Source organism: Ochotona princeps, chromosome 19, assembly GCF_030435755.1.
Source record: "Ochotona princeps isolate mOchPri1 chromosome 19, mOchPri1.hap1, whole genome shotgun sequence".
NCBI classification, from domain to species: Eukaryota; Metazoa; Chordata; class Mammalia; order Lagomorpha; family Ochotonidae; genus Ochotona; species Ochotona princeps.
Genome location: NC_080850.1, coordinates 36,506,570 through 36,530,304, shown reverse-complemented (window position 1 = coordinate 36,530,304; position 23,735 = coordinate 36,506,570). Strand labels below are relative to the sequence as shown.

The 23,735-nt window shown below is 49.3% G+C and overlaps 1 protein-coding gene across 1 annotated transcript; it reads right to left on the bottom strand.

Annotated features, from left to right (window-relative positions):
* Positions 1–18,539: 18,539 nt before the first annotated feature.
* On the bottom strand, positions 18,540–21,619 carry GDF9 (growth differentiation factor 9). The gene is made up of 2 exons (XM_058677304.1): positions 20,583–21,619; positions 18,540–19,487 (listed from the first exon to the last, which is right to left on the bottom strand). Exons 1-2 carry the CDS (start codon positions 20,977–20,979, stop codon positions 18,544–18,546), a joined length of 1,341 nt encoding a protein of 446 aa, XP_058533287.1. The 5' UTR covers positions 20,980–21,619; the 3' UTR covers positions 18,540–18,543.
* Between the last annotated feature and the right edge of the window lie 2,116 nt (positions 21,620–23,735).

The following is a 23,735-nucleotide window of genomic DNA, read 5'->3' as shown; positions in this document are numbered from 1 at the left end:
CAGCTTATTTTGGTGTAAAAAAAAAAAGGTTGAAATCCATATATACGAAGGATCTCCATGGAAAATGTGCACCAGAAAAAAGCTATGTGAGGGTTTCAGCAATTTTTTTTTGGCATTGAAACAAACTCATCTTTCAATTGTGTTTTCCATGACATGCTGCACGTCCGGCGTACTCAGCAGGGATGGGACAGCCCGGCGTTCCCAGTGCTGGCTCGAAGGGAAATGCCGCTTCAGTCCCTGGGACAGCTGGTCCTCCCCCAGCCTCCCAGAGGCCTGGCCCATGAGGACCCCCACAGGGTACAGCTTTTCCCTGTACTTTATTTTTGTGGCTACCTTCCTATACAGCCTGATCTTTGGGCAGTTGCAGTGATTTAGTGCATAATGAAAAAGCTAAGAAGCTTGATTCCAAGGAATATTTACAAGTAGACCTTGTAGGTGCAAGCAGTGACTGATGCTTTGTTGGATTTCCAAAAGATGCCAATTTGATCTGGCTCAAAAATGTACAGTCTGTAATGTGCTTGAACCAAAGACACAGTGTGACAGCTGTGTGGCTACTGCCTGGATCAAGGCTACAACTGTAGGTCCACTGGACACATATATGAAAAAATGAAAAACTGGGTTGCGTTCTCAGCTCCCAGCTACAGCCCAGCTTTACTCCTGCTGTTACAGGCATGTGGGGGAGGGAACCAGCAGATGGAAAATCGCTCTTTTAAAATGTAAACACACATACATGCAGAAAACCTTCGTCATTCTAACTGGTGTGCCTAGCTACACACAGAGGGAGGAGGCTTTGTGCAACACCTGCAGGGTGCAGGGGTGTCTGACCCTGATCACGGCCCATACCTGAATACACTCGTGGGGGCAGGTTAGCAGTTCTTTCCACTCTAAGGGAAGCAGAGAGAGAAAATCAAGAAAGGAAGTGACTTCTGAGTCTCTTAGCAAGGTGAAGAGGGAGTATGAGCATGTTTACGAGCTGGAACAAACAGCATTTGCTTGCAAGTGGAGAGTTGGGTTCAGAGGCTGGCTCAGTGCCCAGGCCTGATTGCTGAAAGTGGCACAGGGACACACGGGAAGGTGTTGGCCTGCCTGGTGTATCCCGGGGATGGACAAACCGGTGCAGCAAGAAAAAGTACAGGTTCCAAAGTCCAGCAGACTTAAATCTCAATGTCAGCAGCTATGTGACCCCAAAGAGCCCAACCTTCCTGAAGCTCCACGTCCACTGGGGAAGAAGGGGTGCTGCCCCACACCTGCCCGGTAAAGCCCACAGCCTCACTGGGCACACTGGACGCCAGGCTCATACAGCTGTCGATAAACTGTGCCAGTCACAGGGCACTCCCTCAGTTGGCTTCTCCTGTGAGCCCTGCACTAAGATGTCAGCCCCCCCTTGATCTCTAACGGTGGTTCCGATGTCGGGGGTCTCCCATGGCTTCTGTGATGGCTGTTGGTAGCTCCTCTTGGAAGCTCCACACTCACCGCTCGCTCAGAGCAGCTTTGTTTGGGGGAGCCCCACAGTGAGCAGCTCTTGAGGGGCAAGGGGAAGGGGGAACACACAGCCACTTTTCCCAATGTGAAAGCCAGAGCAGCCAGTCGTCTTCATCAACAACCCAGCAAGGGAGCAGAGACCAGGCCAGAGACCTGGAAGGAAGTCATCTGACACTCCCTCCTGCTGGAATCCTGCTGCCCTCCCAGGAGTGACACACCCTGACCTGTCTCCACCTCCTGCAGCAGGGGTTCTCCAGAATTCCAGCATAGTCTGTGAACCCCAGCTCTGCCTGATTCGGGCAGATCTCACGACTCCTGCCTGAAATGCGGACGTTTCTGATAAGGAGCCCCAGATGCCAGCATGCCAGCAGCAGGCTGGCTGTGCCGAGCTGGGCCTTCCCTGGGAGGAGGGGAGCTCTGTGGAGGGGCTCAGGAAGGGGGTGTGGTCTGTGCCCTCTCTCATGCTGGTGTGCACAATCTCACCACTGGCCACTCGGAAACAGATCAAGCAGGCCAGCTCCTGGGGCAAAGTTGCATACGTGCTGTCCAAGTAAGAACTAGATTTCCCTTGATAAACACAGAATCAAAGGCAAGGACATGGGAAACAGGCTGCTTTTTCCTATTCCTGTCCTGAGGAGGCCTGAGACCTGAGAGGTTCACCCTTTCTGTCCCCTGCAGCTGGGGCCCAAACACTTATGCCATGCCTGGGTGTGCCTGCCTGGAGAGCCACAGCAGCCTCCCTCTCACAGGTGCACCTCTCATTTCCTTCCCCTCCCTGACTAGTCAGTGTTGAGCCTCACAACCTCTGAATCAAGCAGTACCTCCTCCAGGGAACCCTTCCTTGATTCTTCCATGTAGAGTTTATTATTCCCTGTGCTCCCAAATGTGCTATAATGGAAATAAATGTGGCCATCTAACTGTCTGTCTGCCGTATTAGAACAGACAGTGAGTGTTTGCAAGGACTGTGCGGGGCTCAGAACAAACCACAGGTGGAAGATCTGAACCGCAGAGATGACAGTGCCAGGCCCTCCATTCTGTCATGGTCCCAGAAGAGCCTTGACCTCCAGGAGCCAGTGATGAGCACAGCCACCTGTCTGTGTGTGTGTGTGTGTGAGAGAGAGAGAGAGAGAGAGAGAGAGAGACTGGAGGAGGGGCACAGACAAGGCCATGCACCAAGCAGCCCTTGAACAATGTAGCAAGGCATTACAATGTACCTGTGTGTGAACTGGCCCCGACCAGGGCAGATGACTTGTGTCTGGGAGCACTGTGGGGCTTAGCAGCTCCCATCCCTCCACTGAAAGCTGTTGCCAGCAACCCCTCTCCAGCCTGGCATCAGACATTCTCCAAGAGCCTGGCTCTGTGCCCAGGGCAGACTCCGGGCCAGCCTTCCTCTGCCCCTGGAGACACTGAAGGCAGCTCAGGAGGGGCCCAGACTGGCCGTTTCCTACGGATCTGCGCAACTCCTCTGCCCTTCCTCCTGTGGTCGTTTTAACAGAAAGGCATCTCTTTGCACCCTTCCTTCCAGAACACATGGCCTGGCTCACTGGGGCACTGGCACAGCAGGGCACGGCAGGGCCCGCCTGAGCCTGCATTCCCACATCCTCTCCACAAGTTCTTGGGACTGGATTAACAATCTTCAATAGGAATGGCAGGGGGACCTGGGTCACAGCTTTTCTGTGAACAAGGGCTCTTTTCAAAAACTCGGGAAATGCCTAAAAAGGATTAAAAATAAAGTCAAGCTTCAACCCCTCCCAGTCTTCCGGAAGTGCTGGGTACTTTTCCTGAGTTTGATTTATCCTAATAAGCTTAGCTACAGTTCCACATCAAAAAGACAAACCATCCAATTCTTAAAAATAGGCTAAGGTTCTGAACAGCAATCTGAATTTTTCCCCAGGAAGATATGCAAATGGCCAAAAAGCACCTGGAAAAAACAATGAACATCAAGCGCAGATCACACCAGAGCAGGAGAGGTCCCCCAGGTGAGCAGGTGAAGCAGCCCCCAGCAGCCCCCCTTGGGTGCAGCAGCTCAAGTTCCTGGTTCCTGGCTTTGGTCCAGCCTGAGCTGTCACCGGCATTTGGGGAGGGAGGTAGTGGATGGACGATCTCTTTGCCTTTCAAATACATAAAAACAAGGCAAAAATGTAATCATCAATTTTTTTTTTTTTTTTTTTTTTTTGTCTAAGCGATTTATTTGGCAGGCAGAATGACAGAGAGAAGGGTTCTGGAACTCTGTCAGAGCTGCCCCCATGGTGGCAGGGGCCCACACAGCAGGGCCACCCGCTACTGCTTTCCCAAGCACATCAGCAGGAAACTGCATAGTAACTGGAACTTCTGAGACTTCAGTCGGCACTCCAATAGGAGAGGCAGAGACATGGGTGTTGGTTTAACTAGCTGTGCCACAGCACCTGCACTCCCCACCCTACCCCCCAACACTTAAAACAATTACCCTTAACGGTGAATTAAAGTCTACTAGTTGTTTGCAGTGGAGACTCTAGCAGTAATACAGAAATAGTCTGTTTCAAAGCATACAGCATACTGTGACCAGCTAGCCAATTTTGGTCTACTAAAATCATGCTGTGAAAACCTAAGCACTGGGCCCGGCGCGATGGCGTAGTGGTTAAGGTCCTCGTCTTGAACGCACTGGGATCCCATATGGGTGCCAGTTCTAACCCCGGCTGCCCCGCTTCCCATCCAGCTCCCTGCCTGTGGCCTGGGAAAGCAGTCGAGGACGGCCCAAGACTTTGGGACCCTGCACCCGCGTGGGAGACCCGGAGGAGGCTCCTGGCTTCAGATTGGCTCAGCTCCAGTCGTTGCGGTCGCTTGGGGAGTGAAACATCGGACGGAAGATCTTCCTCTCTGTCTCTCCTCTCTGTATATCTGCCTTTCCAATAAAAAAGAAAACCTAAGCACAGGCCTGTCAAGTTGAGGCATATCCCAAACCCTTACACCATACGTGTGCTTATGCAGTAGTCCTCCGCTTTGAGTCAGGAGGTTAAGAAAGGACAACAGCTAGGCCCGGCCTGTTGCTGGGCATGTCTCTGGCTGTGTCCTACCACTTCCTTTGCCTTGGATGGGGTAGATAAGACCATGGCCTAAGGGGTGGACTCCAAGGGCAGCACCAGCACAGGCAGGCTTGTCCCAAGGTTTTAACTGTTGTCACCTCTGCACTTCATGTCACCCATCCTCTGTGACTTGCCATGCATAAGGTGGGTGGGTAAGAGAAAAGAAGCACACTTGGGGATTGGTACCCAGAAGCGTGCCAGGAAGGAAGTGGATTCAACACCAAGTACACAACCTGCACTTCTCTGAAGCTCCCTAAGCTCGACCTTGGGGTAGTCAGGTGCACACTAAAGGTACATTTACTGATCTGAAAAGAACACTGACAGAGATCTCACATCTTCCAGGTCCCTCCCCAGTCTGGGCCAGGCTGAAGCCAGTGCCCAGAACTCAATTCTGGATTTCCATATGAATGGCCTAAGTACTTGGGCACTCACACAGTAACTTCCCACGTGTTGGAAGCTGACTAACAGGGACTCAAGCTGGCACTCTGATTCGGGTTGCTAGGGTTGTAAGCAGCAGCTTAGCCCACTGTGCCATGATGCCAGGCCCCCCCCCCCAAGGAGTTCAGAATGAAAGTCTATGAAGGAAATATTGCACCACCCACCAGAAACACAATGTGAGCCACAAACATAGTTCTGAGTGATCTAACAGCCCCCACTTCAAAAGTGAATGGAGGTGTGGGTGTTGTGGCATTGTAGGTTAAGCCACCGTAAGCAGCACTAGCATATTGGTGCCAATTTGTGTCCTGGCTATTCCACTTGCAATTCAGCTCCCTGCTAATGGCCTTGGAAAGGCAGTAGAACATGGCCCGAGTACTTGGGCCCTCACAACCACGTGGGAGACACGGTGAAGCTGCTGGCGTAGGTCAGGTGGCTGCTGTGGCCACCTAGAGAGTGAGCCAGCAGACGGAATGTCTTTCTCCTTCTACTTCTCCTGCTCTTTGCACAATTCTTTCAAATAAATAAATCTTTAAAAATTAAACAGGTAAAAATTTAAAATATATATACATTGAATATGTCCAAATGGTTCAGATATATCAAAATATCACCTTAACAAATAATTATGTTAGAGACTTTTCACTTTATTCAAATTTAAAAATCTGTTTAGAGGCGAGTGGCTGACCTTCATGGTTAAGATGCATAGATCCCGCAGCCTGGTGCAGATAGCCTAGTGGTTAAAGTCCTCATGTTGGGCTGGGATCCCATGTGGGCGCCAGTTTGTCTCCCTGCGGCCCTGCTTCCCATCCAGATCTCTGCTTGTGGTCTGGGAAAGCAGTCGAGAACGGCTCAAAGCCTTGGGACCCTGCATCCATGTGGGAGATCTGGAAGAGGGTCCTGGCTCCTGGCTTTGGATTGGCTCAGCTCTGGCCATTGCGGCCACTTGGGGAGTGAAATCAGTGGATGAAAGATCTTTCTGCCTCTCCTCCTCTCTGTATATCTGACTTTCCAATAAAAATAAGAACAAATCTTTAAAAAAAAAAAGATGCATATATACTGGTGCTGGTGCTGTGGCATAGCAACATAAGCTTCTACCTGCAGTGCCCATGTCTCCATAATGGGTGGTGGTTCGAGTCCTACCTGCTGCACTTCCCATCCAGCTCCCTGCTATTGTGCCTGGAGTAGCCAAGATGGCTCAAGTCCTTGAGCCCCTGCATCCACATGGCAGACCTAGAAGAAACTCCTGGCTCCTGATTGGCTCTGCTGTGGCTGTTGTGGCCAATTGGGTAATACACCAGTGGAGAGAAGACCTCTCTCCACAAAACTGCCTTCCAAATAAAAAATAAACTAAAAAAATGTATGGACCCGGCATGGTAGCCTAGTGGCTAAAGTCCTTGTCTTGCATGCACCAGGATCCCATATGGGCGCCAGTTTGTGTCCTGTTGGCCCCATTTCTCATCTAGCTCCCTGCTTGTTACCTGGGAAAGCAGTTAATGATGGCCCAACACTTTGGACCATCTGCATGGGAGACCTAGAAGAGCCTCCAGGCTCCTGGTTTCGGATCAGTGCAGCTCCAGCCATTGCAGCTGCATGGGGAGTGAATCAGCAGATGGAAGATCTTCCTCTCTTTCTCTCTATATATCTGACTTTCCAATAAAAATGAAAAAACAAATCTTTTTTTTAAAGATGTATGTATCCCACATCTGAGGATCAGGTCGGATACTGGGCTCCAGGTCCTGACTGCCTGGTACACAGGGTTACTGGCTCCAGTAGCTTAGTGCCTACACCCAGGGGAGCCCTGGATGGCACTGCTGCCTTTAGGCATCTGCCCAGCCAGGTGCTGCTGTGTTTGGCCTGGATGGACGCTGAGCATCCGAGTTACCACAGATGTTAGCTGCGGCACTTGCCGATGGTCCAGCTGGGAAGCGTTGCTCTAAGCTCCTCCGCTGAGCTCCCTGGATCTCAGCCCCTTCTGCCACGACTGCAGGTGGTGTTGTCCGTTCTGCAGTGCCGGGCCCGGGACTCCTGAGAGCTTGGCTCATCTGCTTGGAGTCATAGCCACATGCTTCCAGAACTTGTGCTTTTAACTATTTTACTGTTCCTGCGGGCTGGGCTGCCTCTTCTCTGTTTAGCTCTCACTGTCTCTAGTATGACCGTGGCAAGTGCTGCTCTGTTGGAATACTCTGTACTCCTTTCACAGCTGGTTTTACTGGAGAATGAACTGGTGACATGGGTCCTTCAGACCCATGAAATGCTCAACCCAGGGCATCAACAAAGAGCCCTTCATCTCCCATGGCCCCGATACAGCCCTTTGCAAATATTTCACAAGCTGCCCATGGTCAAGGGCATGGTCACAATGGAAACTTGTGACGTTGGTCACTTTCTCCTGCACTCGTGCAATGGCTTGCAAAGTTCACTGCACAATTTCTCCAGGATGATGATGCAATGAAAGCTGGGCATGTTAACATCTCCTTTTGACTCTAGTAGATTGTGAACACTGTCCCTTCATTAAAGGTACAGGCAGACTCAGATTTCCTACATTTAGACAACTTCAGATTATTATTGTCAAGTATTTTGGTCCTGCTAGGTAATAATACCTGATGAGGCACTTTTTTCTCTACTAAAATTTTATTTAGTTGAGGAGGGAGGAGGACAGAGAGAGCAGGAGAGGCAGGCAGAGACATCTGCTGATTCATTCCCCAGATGCCCACCATGGCCAGGGTGGCACCAGGCCAGGCCAAAGCCCAGAGTTCTCCCATGAGGCTGACAGGTAGCCAGTGACCTGAGCCACTGCTGTTGTTTTCCAGGGCCTGCAATGGCGGGAAGCTCAAGTTAGGAGCTGCAACTGGCTACCCAATCTAGGTCCTCTGATGTGGGACATGGCTACCTTGACAGTTGGGCCAAGTGTCAGCTCTTAATGAGGTCCCTTTTAAGGTGAAATACGGAATCCAGGTACTCACCTTAGAGATGCCCTCTGCTTTCCTTACCCTAAAGACTAGCTGGGGAGGAAATGGCCAGAGTTAAGGAAGCTCAGCAGATGAAGGGTACAAGGGATTACAACTTCCTGTGAACCTTCCTCACCCACCATTTCTACGCAGCGGTTTGAGCAAGGACGTGGTGTGGTACCTGATCCCTACGGACCCACAGGACTGAGCACATGCAGTTCTCTTTGGTCTCTCTCACCAACAGGAGCACAAATGAGCAGCAGAGACATCCACGGGACAACAACCAGGGCGGGGAGGAGGGCAGTGAAATGTGGACCACGTTTTACAACTAGAGACCGTCTGAGAATGCAGAGCAAGGGAAAAACGCAGCCCAGACCTGCTGGGGACGGAGCTGTTAGTAACAGACCAGCTGCAATGGGTGAAGATGCCATGGGGTGGGGGTGCCTGCTGCAGCTGCAGGTGGCCATTGTACCCCCAGGATGTACCTCCTGCAGGGCAGCCTAGGAATCAGTCCCTTCCCAACCAGCAGAGCCTGGGGGCTGGTCCTGGGCCAGGGTTTCTGAGCACTCCAATCCCAGCGGAGGCGGGGCGGGGCGGGGGGAGAGGGGAGACGTGGGGGCAGTGGGACAGGGGGAGTCATTCAGGGCAAGTATACATGATGAGTGATCTACTCAAAGCCCCCTGCTTTATTGGGCCCTAAACCCACTAGCAGCCAAGTCTGTATCTTCACCCCTCTCTCTTCCCAACAGAAGACTAGATCATTCTTTTGTGGAGAAAGCAAAGGAAGCCGAGAGGTGCTCCAAAGCGAAGGGTATGCTAGGGAACACATCCCACTGAGTTTCTAACAGCTTCGTGGGACCTCGTGCTTACAAAAGGACAGTACAAGACTTTCTGTGGGAGCCTCTGACATGCAAGGGAAAGGCTGGAGCGAAACAACCAACTCCAGACGACACAACGCCGGACTTGAACAGATATGAGAAAACTCCACAGAGCAGAAAGGCCCTCCTCCGACGCACACATGCAGTTGGGGAAATGCAAGCAGCTCATCCTGACGGAAGATCTTGCATTTCTTCTTTTGCTGGATGCTACTCAACAAGCTCAGAGAGATAGGCCAAATGACCAGTGGGAAAGCCACAGAAATTGCAGTATAGGGGAAAATGGTGGCAGGGGAAACCCCTGAGTCTATGGAACTGTACCATGAAAAATAAAAGCTAAAAAAAAAAAATCTTTTTAAAATTAGAAATTAGGAAAAAATTTTAAACTGTTCTTACCTGCGGGGACTCCTCTGTACCACTATATCCCAAACCAGCACCACCCTCGGCTGAGCCAGGAAAACAGCCCCTCCCAAGTCTTCCTGCTTCAGAATATGCTGTGCTAACACTACTACATACGCAACTGAGAAGGATTTAAAAACACACACACACCTGATCTATTGGAAAGGTAGACTTACAGAGAGAGAGAGAGAGAGAGAGAGAGAGAGAGAGAGAGAGAGAGAGAGAGAAACAAAGATCTTCCTTAGCAGGTCACTCCCTAAATGGCTGCCCTGACTGGGGCTAGGCCGGGCTGAAGCCAGGCGTTTCCTCCAGGTTTCTCTAATGTGTGTTGAAGGGGCCCGAGAGCTTGAGTCATCTGTCCCTGCTTCCCTTAGGCACGTTAGCAGGGACATGGATGAAAGTGGAGCAGATGGGACTCAAATTGGTACTCCTTTGTGATGCTGGCACAATAGATGGTGGCCTAACCTACTGCACCACAGTGTTGGCCCCAAGAAAAATCTTCCTAAAAAATAAGTTTCAACTCGGATGGACATCTGGACTAGCAGCTGAAATGTAGGCTGAGTGCCTGCAACTCCCACTGGAGACTGAGGGTTAGCTCCCAGCTCTGGCTCCCGACTCCGTCTGGCAGACGAAGCAGGCCCTCAGGAGTAGCAATGATGGCTCTAACAACTGGGTTCCTCCCATCAATCTGGACACCCGGATGGAGCTCTCAGTTTCTGCCCTGGGACTCGCGGCTGTTACAGGTATTTGAGTGTGAATCAGCAGACAGGAATCTTGCCTCTATAAAGAATAATAAAACAACAAAATCCACTCTTAGCAAGACTTTGATTAAACATTCTCAGTGACTGCCCGCTGATCTGGCAGAGGGCAATAAGGTTTTGTTTCCTTGCGTCTGCAACGACTACTCCTTCCACCGCATTCCCATTCCAGCCATCCCTCCCTTCCCATGTGTCAGACACATCCAGCTCTTTGTTCCTAGGACACAGGTCTGCTCCCATAGAAGGCTGTTGGCTTGCTCTGTTATCATCTGTCTCAGATGCCGTAACATAAGCCCCAACTACTGCATCGACCATGTTGGCCACCATTATCAACTATAAGACCACATGACACACAGCTGTAAAAGTGAAAAACGATTCAACCATTGAGTAATGGCCCTTGAGGGATGTAAAACGCTATTGGTCTACCTCCCCTGGGCACAACTAGGTTTAAAAGTCAGAGATTTTATTCCATCAGGGATGGTCAGATGGCCAGTTGTATTCCCAGCTGCTCTGCTTCTGATCCAGCTTCCCAGACAGCACCCAGGCAGCAGAGGATGGCCCAGAGAGCAGGCCCCAGTCTCCTTGTGGAGACCTGCATGGAGTTTCTGTCTTTAGCCTGGCTGCTTTGGCCACGGAGGGAATGAATTAGTAGACGGATGACCTCTCTGTAAGAATTTCAAGTCAATTTTTTTTAAGAATATTTTATTGGAGAGGCAGATTCACAGAGAGGAGAGACAAAGATCTTCAGTCCACTGGTTCACTCCCCAAGTGACCTCAACAGCTGGAGTGGGGCCAATCTGAAGCCGGGAGCTTCTCCTGGGTCTCCCATGAGAATGCAGAGTCCCAAGGCCTTGGGCTGTCCTCGACTGCTTTCCCAGGCCACAGGCAGGGAGCTGGATGAGAAGTGGAGCAGCCGGTACACAAACTGGCACCCATATGGGATCTTGGCCCTTGCAAGGTGAGTACTTCAGCCACTAGGTTACTGCACTGGTGCCAGAATCCTATACGGGTGCCAGTTTGCATTCCGGCAGCAGTAGGAAAAGCAGTAGAGGACGGCCCAAAGTCTGGGGCCCTACACTTGCATAGGAGACCCGGAAGAAGCTCCTTGCTCCTGCTTCAGATTGGTGCAGCTCTGGTTGCTGCGACCACTTAGGGAGTGAATCAACAGACTGAAGATCTTCCTGTCTCTCCTCCTCTCTGTAAAATAAATCTTTTTTTAAAATCTTAAAAAAACAAAACTCTTCTGGGTCTGGCACGATGGCTCAGTTGCTAAATACTTGCCTTGCATGAGCTGGGATTCCATATGGGCAATGGTTCAAGTCCCGGATGCTCCATTTTCCTTCCAATTGCTTGCTTGTGGCCTGGGAAAGCAGCAGAGGATAGCCCAAAGCTTTCGGAATAGGGACAGTGGATCGAAGATCTTTCTCTCTGTATCTCCTTTTTTCTGCAGATCTGCCTTCCCAATAAAAATAAATCTTTCAAAAAATTCTGCTGTAAAAGATGTCAGTATTCAGCCTGCACATGTAGTAGCACATTGCAACCATCTGCTCCACAGAACATTTTCCAGGGCCAAACTCTCTGGTGGAACTTAGGGTGACCAATGAAATATGTCCATTTCTGCTCTGTGATGGACTTTTCTTGTTCTGAGAACAGCAAACTCTGTTCTCAGCCAAACAGTACCTGGCTCATAGTGTTAAATATTTATTCAATGAGCTAACTATTTCTGAGAAGACACAAATCACAAGCAAGCACAGGCTGTGAACTTCTAACACTTTCTTGGAGCATTGCAGCCCAGAAAGACGCCAGCACCAAGGCCAAGTCTGTGAACAACTGAAGATTGCTCACAAACCACCTGTTTTCAGATAGTAAGATGCACACAGGTACAGTTCTCCCTTATCCACATGCTAACCACTCAGTGCCCTGATACAAATTGCATTCCAAACTAAGAAAGGGTAAACAAATACTCCACCCGCATACCTATATAATCCCATTTTTAAACAGATACTAAACGGGACCTGGCTTTATTTGCCATTTCCAAAAGTGACTGAGGTTTCACAGGTGGAAGATGTTCGGTTCTCACATAGATTTTAGCAGGCTCAACTTCCGATCTCTTATAAAGCTTGTACCTTTTCACCCACAGTACTGGGTGGTCCCTAATTCCCTATGGTGTTACTCTTACTCTTCAGGGCCATTACCAAGTACCCTGATGGTGACTCCAACACAAGCAGAAACACTCCCTACAGTCCATCTCCTAATGGAGTCGGGAGGCCAAGATATTTTCCGATAGAAACGCCATGTTTGTTTAACTTTCACTACAACTTGTTATAATAGCTCTATTTTTCTATTTCTGTTCATCTCGTATCTCACATATAACTTTATCCTAGGCATTTGTAAACGAAGAAACAGTGTGTACTTAGCTGCAGTGTGAGCCAAAGAGCCAGGCTCCCACCAGGGGTCTTGGGAATGCAACCCATGTGGATGGGGGGGATGAGGGACTAGTGTGGGCCAGAGAGATTGACTGCTGAGCTCATGATCTGCCAAGAGACCGACGGCACGTGCATCCCGATCCTGCAGCTCTTTTTCCCTTCTGTTTAGGGAACAGTTGATGCCTGAAGCAGTAAACTATTTTAATCCATTCTTTTTGGTCAACCTATAGATCTAAGAGAAATATTTTGGGGACTGGTATCTCATAAAGAAAACTTTGAACATTTCAGGTTCACTTCATTTTCATTTTTTTGTCTTTAGATTTATTTTATTTTTATTGCAAAGGTAGATACAGAGAGGAGGAGAGACAGAGAGGAAGATCTTCCGTCCGATGATTCACTCCCCAAGCAGTCACAATGGCCAGAGCTGCACTGATCCGAAGCTAGGAGCCAGAAGCCTCTTCTGGGTCTCCCATATAGGCACAGGGTCCCAAAGCTTTGGGCCATCCTCGACTGCTTTTCCAGGCCACAAGCAGGGAGCTGGACGGGAAGTGGGGCTTCCGGGACTAAAATCGGCACCCATATGGAATCCCGGCAGATGCAAAGCAAGAACTTCAGCTGCTAGGCTACTGGGCTAGGCCCTTTTATCAGTTTTTAAGTCACAGCTTCCACTAGGTTGAAAATGCAAGTTGGCAGGCCCTAATGGCTAAAGTCCTCACCTTGCATGCGCCAGGATCCTATAAGACTACCAGCTCATTAAAGTCCTCGCCTTGAACGTGCCGGGATCCCATATGGGCGCTGGTTCTAATCCCGGCAGCTCCACTTCCCATCCAGCTCCCTGCTTGTGGCCCGGGAAAGCAGTAGAGGATGACCCGAAACCTTGAGACCCTGCACCCATGTGGGAGACCTGGAAGAGGCTCCTGGCTTCAGATTGGCTCAGCTCCGGCCATTGTGGCCACTTGGGTAATGGACCAGCAGATGAAGATCTGTTTCTTCTTTATTTTTCATCGGAAGGGCAAATTTACATAATCTTTCTTTCAGATTTATTTTTATTGGACAGTCAGATATACAGAGAGGAGGAGAGACAGAGCGGAAGATCTTCCGTCTGTTGATTCATTCCCCAAGCAATTGCAATGGCCAGGAGCCTCTTTCTGGTCTTCCACACCGGTGCAGGTTTCCAAAGCTTTAGGCCGTCCTCAACTGCTTTCCCAGGCCACAAGCAGGGAGCTGGATGGGAAGTAGAGCTGCCAGGATTATAACCGGCGCCCATATGGGATCCCAGGGCATGCAAGGTGAGGACTTTAGCCATTAGGCTATCACACCAAGCCCAGAAAATAAATAAATCTTAAAAAAAAAAAAAAAAGAAAAAAAAAAGGCAAATTGGCCAGCTAAGGTTTTGTATACTTGTCCCTTTCTTTGTGGGCCCTTGAATATTCTTCTTCACCCCATGAAAGAGCAGCTTCATTTGCCCCCAGTCTACACAGAGCCTGAAACCAAGCGCCTGCCTGCCGCGGCTCTTGAAACCCGCAGGTCTAGCATGAGGTATTCAAGGTAACACAGGAGCTGATTTAAACCGATAAAAGAGCAGGAAATTGGGAGCTGAAGGAAAAGCAGCTCCTGACTTACCTCATTGTTCCTCGCGAGGTGAGGTGAGCTGCCCGCTATCTCATCTGCTCTAAATACCAAAGCTGAATGCGCCCATTTAAGGCAGATGCGGCCTCGGCCTTGAGTTTCCAGATTTCAATCACTGCTGTCCTTTCTCATCTATTTTCTGAAGTGACAGCTTTTGTAAGAAGAACTCAAGGACAATAGGTTTCCTCTGGAGAGGGAGCTGCGGGACGGGCGAGTCCCCTCTGGAGTGTGGAAAACCATCTGTCCAGTGAAGCTTAGCGGATAGGTCAGCCCTTAAACAGTCACACCCTCTGGGATCTAGAATGCCAAGCCTGCTTCTCAGAGCAGCACATCAGAACACCATGCCAGGGAGCACAGCTGAGAACTCACCTGTAATAACCACCAACCACCGGCCTGGTAGCGTGGCCCAAAAGCTTTGGGCCAACCTCGACTGCTTTCCCCAGCCACAAGCAGGAAGCTGGATGGGAAGTAGAGCTGCCGGGATTAGAACCGGCACCCATATGGGATCTGGGCGCACTCAAGGCGAGGACTTTAGCCACTAGGTTACTACACTGGGCTCTTCCATTGACTTTTGAAGACTTCAGACACATTACTTCTGTGTGTAAATCCATGTATAATGTTCAGTAACTAAGATTCCCTTCTATCAATATAGGTTTGATGACATCTGTTTGTAAGCCATCACATAAGTTCAACTGTGCATCAGCACCAAGAACTGTGCGTTTACAATTCCAGGTGGCTTTTAACCTTAAGAATGACACAAGATGGGGCTGGTGTGGCAGAACAGTGGGCTAATCCTCCACCTGTAGCATTGACATCCCACATGGGCACTGTTTGAGTTCTGGCTGCTCCACTTTCAATCCAGCTCCCAGTGAATGACCTGGGAAAGCAGAAGAGGATGGCCCAAAACCTTGGGCACCTGAACCCAAGTGGGAGACCTGAAAGAAGCTCTCAGCTCTTGGCTCTGATCAAGCTGGCTCCAGTCACTGCAGCCCTCTGGGGAGTGAACCAACAGAAAAAAGACCTCTTATCTCTTTCAAAGAAGATAAGTCAATCTTAAGACAATATTTATTTAAAACACAGGGTTTTACAGAGAGAGGAGAAACAGAGGTCTTCCATCCTCTCACACCCTAAAATGGCCAGAGCTGAGCTGAACTTGACCCAAAGATGGAATCCAAGACTTCTCCCCAGCATCTCATGTGGCTTCAGGGGACCAAGGACTTGGGCCATACTCTGTTGTTTTCCCAGGTCATTAGTAGGGAACTAATCAGAAGTAGAGCAGTCAGAACTGGAACTGGCAACCATATGAGGTGTTGGTGCTTACAAGCAGAAGATTAGCCCAATATGCTACTGTGCCAGCCCCAATAAATCTTTAAAAAATGACAGGGGCCAGTGCGATGGGCTCAACAGGTGAATCCTCTACCTCCAAGCACCCGCATCCCATGTGGGTGTCAGCCTGTGTCCCAGCTGCTTCACCTCCCATCCAGCTCCCTTCTTGTGGCCTACGAAAGCAGTGGAGGATGACCCAAAGCCTTGGGACCCTGCACCTGCATGAGAGGCCTGGAAGAAGCTCCTAGTTTGGATTCAGTCAATTGCAGCTTTTGTGGAAAATTACAGAGTGAACCAGTGATGGAAGATCTGTGTTCCTCCTTCTCTCTGTAAATCTACCTTTCAAATGAAAATAAGTAACTCTTTAAAAATCTGACAGGTGACAAAAATTCTTTGAAGTATCAGTCATTGGGCCCGGCACGGTGGCCTAGTGGCTAAAGTCCTCGCCTTGAACACGCCAGGATCCTATATGGATGCCTGTTATAATCCTGGCAGCTCTGCTTCCCATCCAGCTCCCTGCTTGTGGCCTGGGAAAGCAGTCAAGGATGGCCCAAGGCCTTGGGACCGTGCACCTGCATGGGAGACCTGGAGGAGGTTCCTGCTCCTGGCTTCGGATCAGCGCAGCACCAGTGATCACTTGGGGAGTGAACCATCGGGATGGAAGATCTTCCTCACTGTCTCTCCTCCTCTCTGTTTATCTGGCTTTGCAATAGAAATCAATAAATCTTAAAAAAAAAAAACAAAAACCAAGTATCAGTTATCTCCTAGCCTTAGACTCTCAATCTAATTTGCAAGAGTTATGCCTCTACCAACTTTCTCAAAAATATGGCAACTATTTTGAGTAAGTTATTGGAGTCTAAGTATTCCCCAAACACAAGTGGCTAGAGTAGGCGTTGTGGCGTGGCAGGTCAAGTGGGTGACTGAGCGCTCCCGCAATCTAAACCCGAGTGTTGACTAGTGCCTCAGCCTCCCCTTGCAATCCAGTGCCCGGCTAGTGTGCCTGGCAAGGCAGAGGGTGGCTCCAGGCATTCTGTCCCTGACCTCAGATGGAGTTCCTGCCTTATGGCATTGACCTCGTGCAGCCCTAGTTAATGCTGGCATTTAGGCAGTAAACCTCTGCATTAGAAACCTTTCTCCTCCCTTCTCCCTAGGTCTCTGGCATTCTGCCTTTGAAATCAATCCACCTCTCCACAGATACAAATGGCTGACAAACTCATTGAAAGTAATCATGCTGTTCCTCCGCCCTGAACAGGCACCAGTATCCATATGAGTACCAGTTCAAATTCTGACTGCTTCACCCCAATCTAGCTCCCTGCTTAGGGCCTGGGAAAGCAGCAGAAGTTGGCCTACGTTCACATGGGAGACTGTGGATTAGCTCAGCTTTGGCAGTTGTGTCCATATGGGAAGTGAACAAGCAATTGGCAAACCTGAGTTTTGCCTTTCAAATAAATAAATCTTAAGCAAATCAGAACCCTTATTCACCATTGGAGGGGATTTACAACAGTGCAAGTACCTGGGAAAATAGCATGGCAGCTCTGATCCTCAAGGTAACTCTCATATGACTCAGCAATTCTAGTCCCAACAGACACACAAGAAAAAACACACAAACTTGTTCAGATTCTTGCACCAGTCAGAGTTTCCAACAGCAGACGGTAACACTTGGTCCAGCCCTACAAAGGAACATCAAATTTGATATATGCTACTGTGTGGAAGAACCTGGAGAATATGCTACCTGCAAGCCAGACCGGGAGGCCACAAAACTACATGATCTCATTCAAACCAAAGTCCACAGTAAGGAGATCTAGCCAGCTTAGTGATTGCACAGAGCCTGGGGTGGGCCAGGACAGGGTGTATATGGGGAGGCACACAGCTAAAGGCTTTCCTTTTCAGATGACATCAACATTCCAAAATTCAAGGTGATAGTGGCGTTCTGCTTGTAACTGTATTACAAGCTGCTGAACTGTACAGTCTAAATAGGCCGGGGTAATGTTGGTTATATCTAATAAAGCTAAAAGCTACCATCAAAAAAAGATAATTTATATGAAACAGCAATTATTCATGGTATTTAGAGGTTACTTTTGGGCTGCAGATGAGCATTCCAGAAACCAAACCAGAGCCACTGCCAGGCCTAACTCTGCTCCAGATCTCCCTGAAGGTAGGATATACATTATAACTCACACCAAGACGCTTCCCAAACATTCATGTGAATGCAAGCACACATTTACTTTGTCCCAACAGATCCTTGACAACCATGAACAGCTTCTCTATCAGTCTCCTGAAGGCTTCCAGGAGTACCACCCGGCACTGCCAGCTCAGTGTGGCAACAATGAGCGCAAGCCCACCTGGAAGGCAACTTGTGCAGATTAGCCACCAAAATTCCAAAATTCTTTCAAGTTAGAGGTTTCAAACAGATGGAGACAACACGTTTTACTAAGTTTTAAACTCAGCTTTTCTCTCAACAATTTGCAGAACAGTTTCTTTCAAATGAGTGGGATAAATGCTATTTTCTATGGGTGGGTTGATTTGTGCAAGGTGGTTAATGAGTCGAGTCGTGTACTGTGTGCCAAGCACACTCAGACAATGGAAGCAGACACGCTATGTGTTCTAGCCCTGGCAAGTCTCACATTATCAGGATGCGGTAGAAAAGCTAGCCTGCCTTGTATTCTGGCAAGAAAAAACAAACAAGACCAAAGATTCAGCTAAGGCTAGCTTGAGCGCCTCTCCTGAATCATCACGTAAGAGCCATCTTCAGTAAGACACACATACATAAAACACCAAAGTAGTGCCATTCAAAGGAATTTATTTTCCCACTAAATAGGACTCCTGTGCTCAGGGCTAATTAGAGCTGCTGTTCCATCCAAGATTTCTGTAAGCTTTTTTTTTCTCATCAAAATTCAGATTTCTATGGAAAGAAAACAACAAAAATACTCTCGAGGGGTGTGAATGTGGGGGGAGGGGATCAAACCTCCACAGAACAGTTACAATTCACTCACGTCTGGAAAGGGTCACCAGCACCAACTACGGACACCCTTAGCACTGACCAGTGCCAGGGCAGGCCTGCCCTGTGTGGGCTCCGCCTTATGCGACACACAGGTTGAGGGATCTGACACAGGGAGTTTTCCCCAAGAGGTATGGACAGGCCCAGAGCACATCATTCAACAGGCTGGCAGGCTGGCTGGCTGGCTGGCTGCGTGTGGAGGACACGCCTAGCGACAGGTGCACTTGGTCGCTATCATGTCTTCATACTCTTTGTAGGCAATCGAGCTGTCGGGCTCGATGGTCAGGACGCTCAGGGGGCTGTATTTGGCGGGGACGCATGACGGTCTTGGCACCGAGGAGTCTAGCTTCTCATAGATGATGTTCTGCACCATTGTGTGGACCGGGGAGCCGTAGCGATGCCCGACGGCCCGGGGGCAGTCCCCTTTGCAGTAACGAGGGTTGTACCTGTGTGGAGCCACAATCCAGTTGTGCCACTTCAGCTGACTAAAACTCAGTCGAAAGTCATGGAGCTCACACTCGTTCTGGGGAAAAACAAACTGTTTGAGGTATTCACTCAGATTCAGGGAAGCTGGAGCAGGGGGCTGCTTCAATCGAGGGCCTGTCGGCTGCCGCAGGGACCGGCCCACCCTGGCAGCCCGCCCTCCTGTCAGGCGTGCGGGCATGCCTTGCTGGTGGAGACCCTGCGAAGGCTTGCTTTTGTAGGGGAGGGAATACCACGGGTGATGGGCCTGTGCACTTGTGTCATTCAAATATAAGAGCAGTGACGGGGACGCCAGCACAGTCATGTTCAGCGGACCGTTGCGCGCAGCAGGGTGCTGCTGCTGGGCTGCCACGCAGGTGCAGTTGCCAGACAGGTGGACATGTCTCTCACTGGAGGCCATCAGAGGTTGAAGCAGGGGAGTCACATCAATTTCAGCCCATTTGTATTTCTTCCGAAATTCAAACTGTGAGTTCAAGGTAAGTGGGTGGAGAGTCTTGCCGGAAGGCCTTGGCTCCCTGACCAGCAGGCTGCACGTGCATCTGATTGTGCTGGAGACCGAGACCAAGCTGGTGAGCGTGTACAACAAGACAGACTTGACCGGGAGTTCCACAGCAGTCACACGATCCAGGTTGAACAGCACATCCACTGAGACAGTCCACTGAGGCAGCCCTGAGGAGAGAAACACAGGGAGCGCCTGAGTGGCCCTCCGAGCACATGGGCGGCAAGGAGCTGGTGGCAGGCTGCTTCCGGAAGCTGGGGAGTGGAGGGGAGGATGGGCATAAAGAACGGCTGAGTTTGGGGCAAGGAGAATGGAAATCCGTGTAGTTTTGAGCACATTTTCTACAACCTTTCTAAAGATCCCTGCTAATTCGAACTATGCTCTGTCCCTCCTCTACCCTACTCCCTCTGGTCTCAAAAACATGGTGGGGAGGGTTAATAAGAAAAACGTGGGGAGAGCCCACTGGTACCACCACTAAAGCCCAGCAACCGCATCCCGACAGTTTATTTCCAGCAACTCAGAGCAGCTTTGGTGCTGAACTGACATTAACAGGGAATCATCATATCCTGAGATTTCAGTCTGAACAATTTGCTCCAAACACAGAGGAAACTAATCTGCAAAGTTTCTTCCCCCCTCCTTGGAGAGCCTCTAGAGGGAAAAAAACCAGAGGAACCCCAGCAGTCTTTTTCAAAAGATGCCTTCGGCGCAACTGAATGAAGTCTACTGAAATTTCAGCTGTGCAAATTAGAATACTCAGGATGGAAACCAGAGGACCTGAAACTACTGCGGAGGAGAGTATGAGGGAAGCTGGTTCAGCAGCCGCCAGAGCCCCAACCCCGGAGCGCTGCTCCTCTTCCCTTGCAGCAGCGCCTTCAGCTAGCTGACCAGCTCTGTCTTCTCATGGGGCCAACACGGAGCACACACCCTGTTTGATGCACACCAACAGGTGGGCACACAAACTTGTGAGTCAGCAGCTCGGCGGAACAGAAAATGATGGCAACCTTCCCTGCCAGTACTTGTCTCCTTTCAAGTCAGCAAAGTCTGTTCTTGCTGCAAAACTCTACCACGTTAACCCATCCTGACAATGAAGGAGAGCATTATGAACAAATGGAAGGCCAAGTGCCTGGCTTGCTTGGATTCTGACTCTCCTTCAAAGTGAAAGGCAATTCAAGAAGCAGGGCCCAACTCCTTTCCGTTGCCAAACTGCAGAAACTTGTAACATGCTCCTGTACCCGCTGACCCCCGCCCCCAAGCCGCTTACACACCTGTCACTTGGTGTTCAGGAGCCTTCTGCAGGACCCAGGGGGTGAAAAGCCGAACTGTGTTGTAGAGGTGTCTTCTGTTGGCTTTAGGAATACCCTCCTTGGTAGCATATGCCTTGTAGAGCTTCTTCATGTAGTGCAACGCACTCGAGTCCGGCTGCAGCCTGGGGGCCGCCCCTCGCCCGACAGACAGCACTCTGAAGAGAGGCGGAAGGAGGCCAGAGTGCTCTCCCCCATCCATGGGCTGCAGCAAGGACCAGGGCTCAACCACAGACTCCGACGCAGCGTTGGCGGCGACCCACGGCGCTCCTCTAGGAGGCTCAGAATCAGAACTGATTGGAAAGCACACGCAGGCAAAACAGCAAAACCAGGGAAGGAATCTGCGGGGCGGCAGTGCCATGGCTTGGGAGAACTAGGGAGGAAAACATTTCCCCCTGCCGGTCGGCTTCCTAAAGGTCGGGAAGGCCCTGGCTTGGTTTCTTAAATCAATTTTAGTTGTGTGCGTGGACTAGCCTTTCTTCTGTAATCAGACCTCAAGGACGCCTAGCTGAAGCTGATTTTTATCAGCTGGACGACAGACAGCTGATGCCACCCTTAACCGACCCTCATTAGATCAGATTGATTTCATTATTTTGAATTGTTCTTATTTTTCCCTAACTACCCCCTGACAACACATTTACTGAAAATTTATCATTATAGTAAGGCTAGTTATGCAACTGAGTCTAGCAAAATTAGGGAACGATCCAAAAATTAAATCTCTCAGGGCTTGTGCCATGCCACAGTAAGCTAAGCTACCACCTCCAGCCCCCACACGGGTGCTGGTTCTATTCCTGGCTGCTTCACTTCTGACCCGGCTCCCTGCTTATGGGCCAGGAAGTCAATGGAGGATGGCCCAAAGCCTTGGGTCCCTGCACCCACAAGGGACACCCAGAAGCTCCTGCCTTAGGATTAGCCCAGTTCTGGTTGTTGTGGCCACTGGGTACTATGAACCAGCAGATGGAAGATCTCTCTTTCCTTCTCTCTTTAACTCTGCCTTTCAAATAAAAATCTTAACTAACTAACTAGCAAACTAAATACATAAATATTTTTTTTAATTCTTTTTTTATTGTATTTTTGTTGACAATCTTTACATAGTTAATTACAGAAAAAAAAAAGGTTCAGGGGGTATAGGGAAGTGGGTAATAGTATTATGTCCATATTGTTTCCATCATGTATCTGAGGTAAAAGGGGATATTGACGGAGAAGCCCCACCCAGTTTCCCACCCACCCCAAGTCCCGGATGTGGGGCATGCTCTGAGATCCTTGCTCAAATGGTTTTAATGGTTTTAATAGTTCTCCAGTTATGAATCGCTGCTAGTTTCACTCGATGAGGTCGTCCACTGATTGACACAGTCCATCATAGAGTCTTCATTTGCCCAGTATTTCGCTGCCAACATATAGCTGAGGTGGTTGATTGACTTGCTCTGTCCTCTTTTCTTGGCTAGGGTTCTGAGTCCAGCTGTTCGATTAAATACACATATATTTAAAAAAAAAAAAAAAACCTAAACCTCTTTTTTTTCAGGAGAGAAACCTTAGGACTCATAAGATGCTGCTTACGCACTCGATGAAAGTTGCCGCAGAGCGCATGGAGAAGCTAACTATCCATGACACTCAGCTGTGCTGGGACACAATTTACAGCACCGAGCTGCGCCCTGACCCCACTGCCCCCACCACCAGGGGCCTGCAGTAAGTCATTCCTTCCCGCTTTGATCTGGAGGCTGAGCGGAAGTCTCAGTGGGCATGACCACTCCAGAGAGAGCAGAGCGGGCAGGTAGCTCAGCCTCACCAGGCAACCTCAGATAAAATACAAATTGGGGCACTGCAACTACCCTGGCAGTGTACTTCAAAGAGAAGGAAGTTGCCTTAAACCTTGACTGACTTTTAAATCTAGTTCTTTAAGAAACCTTTGAGAAAGATCAAGTGGCCTTTCTATGACCAGTCTTTTTGTACATAAACATTGTGTTGCAAAGGTTTTGAGAAATTTGCAGATGCTGAAAAAATTTTAACTGGTCATGCAAATTGTGGCTGAATTCACGCCAGCATTTTTTCTCCTTGCCTTTTCTATTTTATACTCTTGCCTTGGGGCTGAGGCACGGCTGGTTGAAATGTTTTAGGAAAAGAGGTGAGGATGCATCAGGAAAAGCTGATTCCCGGGAATGGCAGGGGAGATATGACGTACACGTTTGCTGGCAGAAACCCAACCTCCAGTCAGACACAAAAGCAGTCTGTGCGGTATCCAGGTTAATAAAGCTGATGGACGCTTGCAAATTAGGAGTTTACTGTCGGTCAAGCACCCCGGGCTAGAGGTTGGTAAGCAAGGTTAAAAACTGCAATCACACACACACACACACACACGGATGGGCGCTTAGTTCTAGATTCCCCTTGACCAGCAAACTTGCTAACACAACATGTGGACACTTTGCTCGCAGAAAAACAGCAGTCAGGGAGACGCATGCCGCAGTCCCTGTCTTCCCCTGGCGCCCAGTGAAAAACGTGCCCTTCAACCAGCCACTCCCAGGCCAGACCTCAGCCGCACAGTTGAGGCAGCCTTTTCCTCCACCACTGCCACCGAGGGGACTTACTGACAACTTGGCCAAGACTCCATGCTTCCTGAGTTTGCATTTGAGGAGATACTTTTTTTTTTTTTTAATTAAAAAATCTTTTTCAACAGACATAAACATTGTGGATATTTTTGGTGTTACATGTCTACATTGTTATAGCCAACTGGGATAAACGACTTTATCCTTCTAAGTATTTAACATTTCTTTACAATGAAAGCATCCAAATATTATCTTTTAGGTTGTTATTAAGCAGGGAACTACACAATACATTATTGACACTTACCCAACATAAAACAATCCCAGAACTTCTTATTCTATCTAGCTATGATCTCATACCCACTAATCATCCTTTCCTTATGCCTTGCCCCTTCTCCTCTTTGGGCCTCTGGTAATGATTATACTTTTAACGTCTACAAGATCGCCCACTTTTTAGACTCCGTATATTGAGATCAAATGGCATTTGCCTTTCTGTGCTTGGTTTACTTAACAGATGTCCTCCAGTTCTGTCCAGGTTGTTGTAAATGACAAGATATCATCTTTCTTCCTGGCTGAGTAA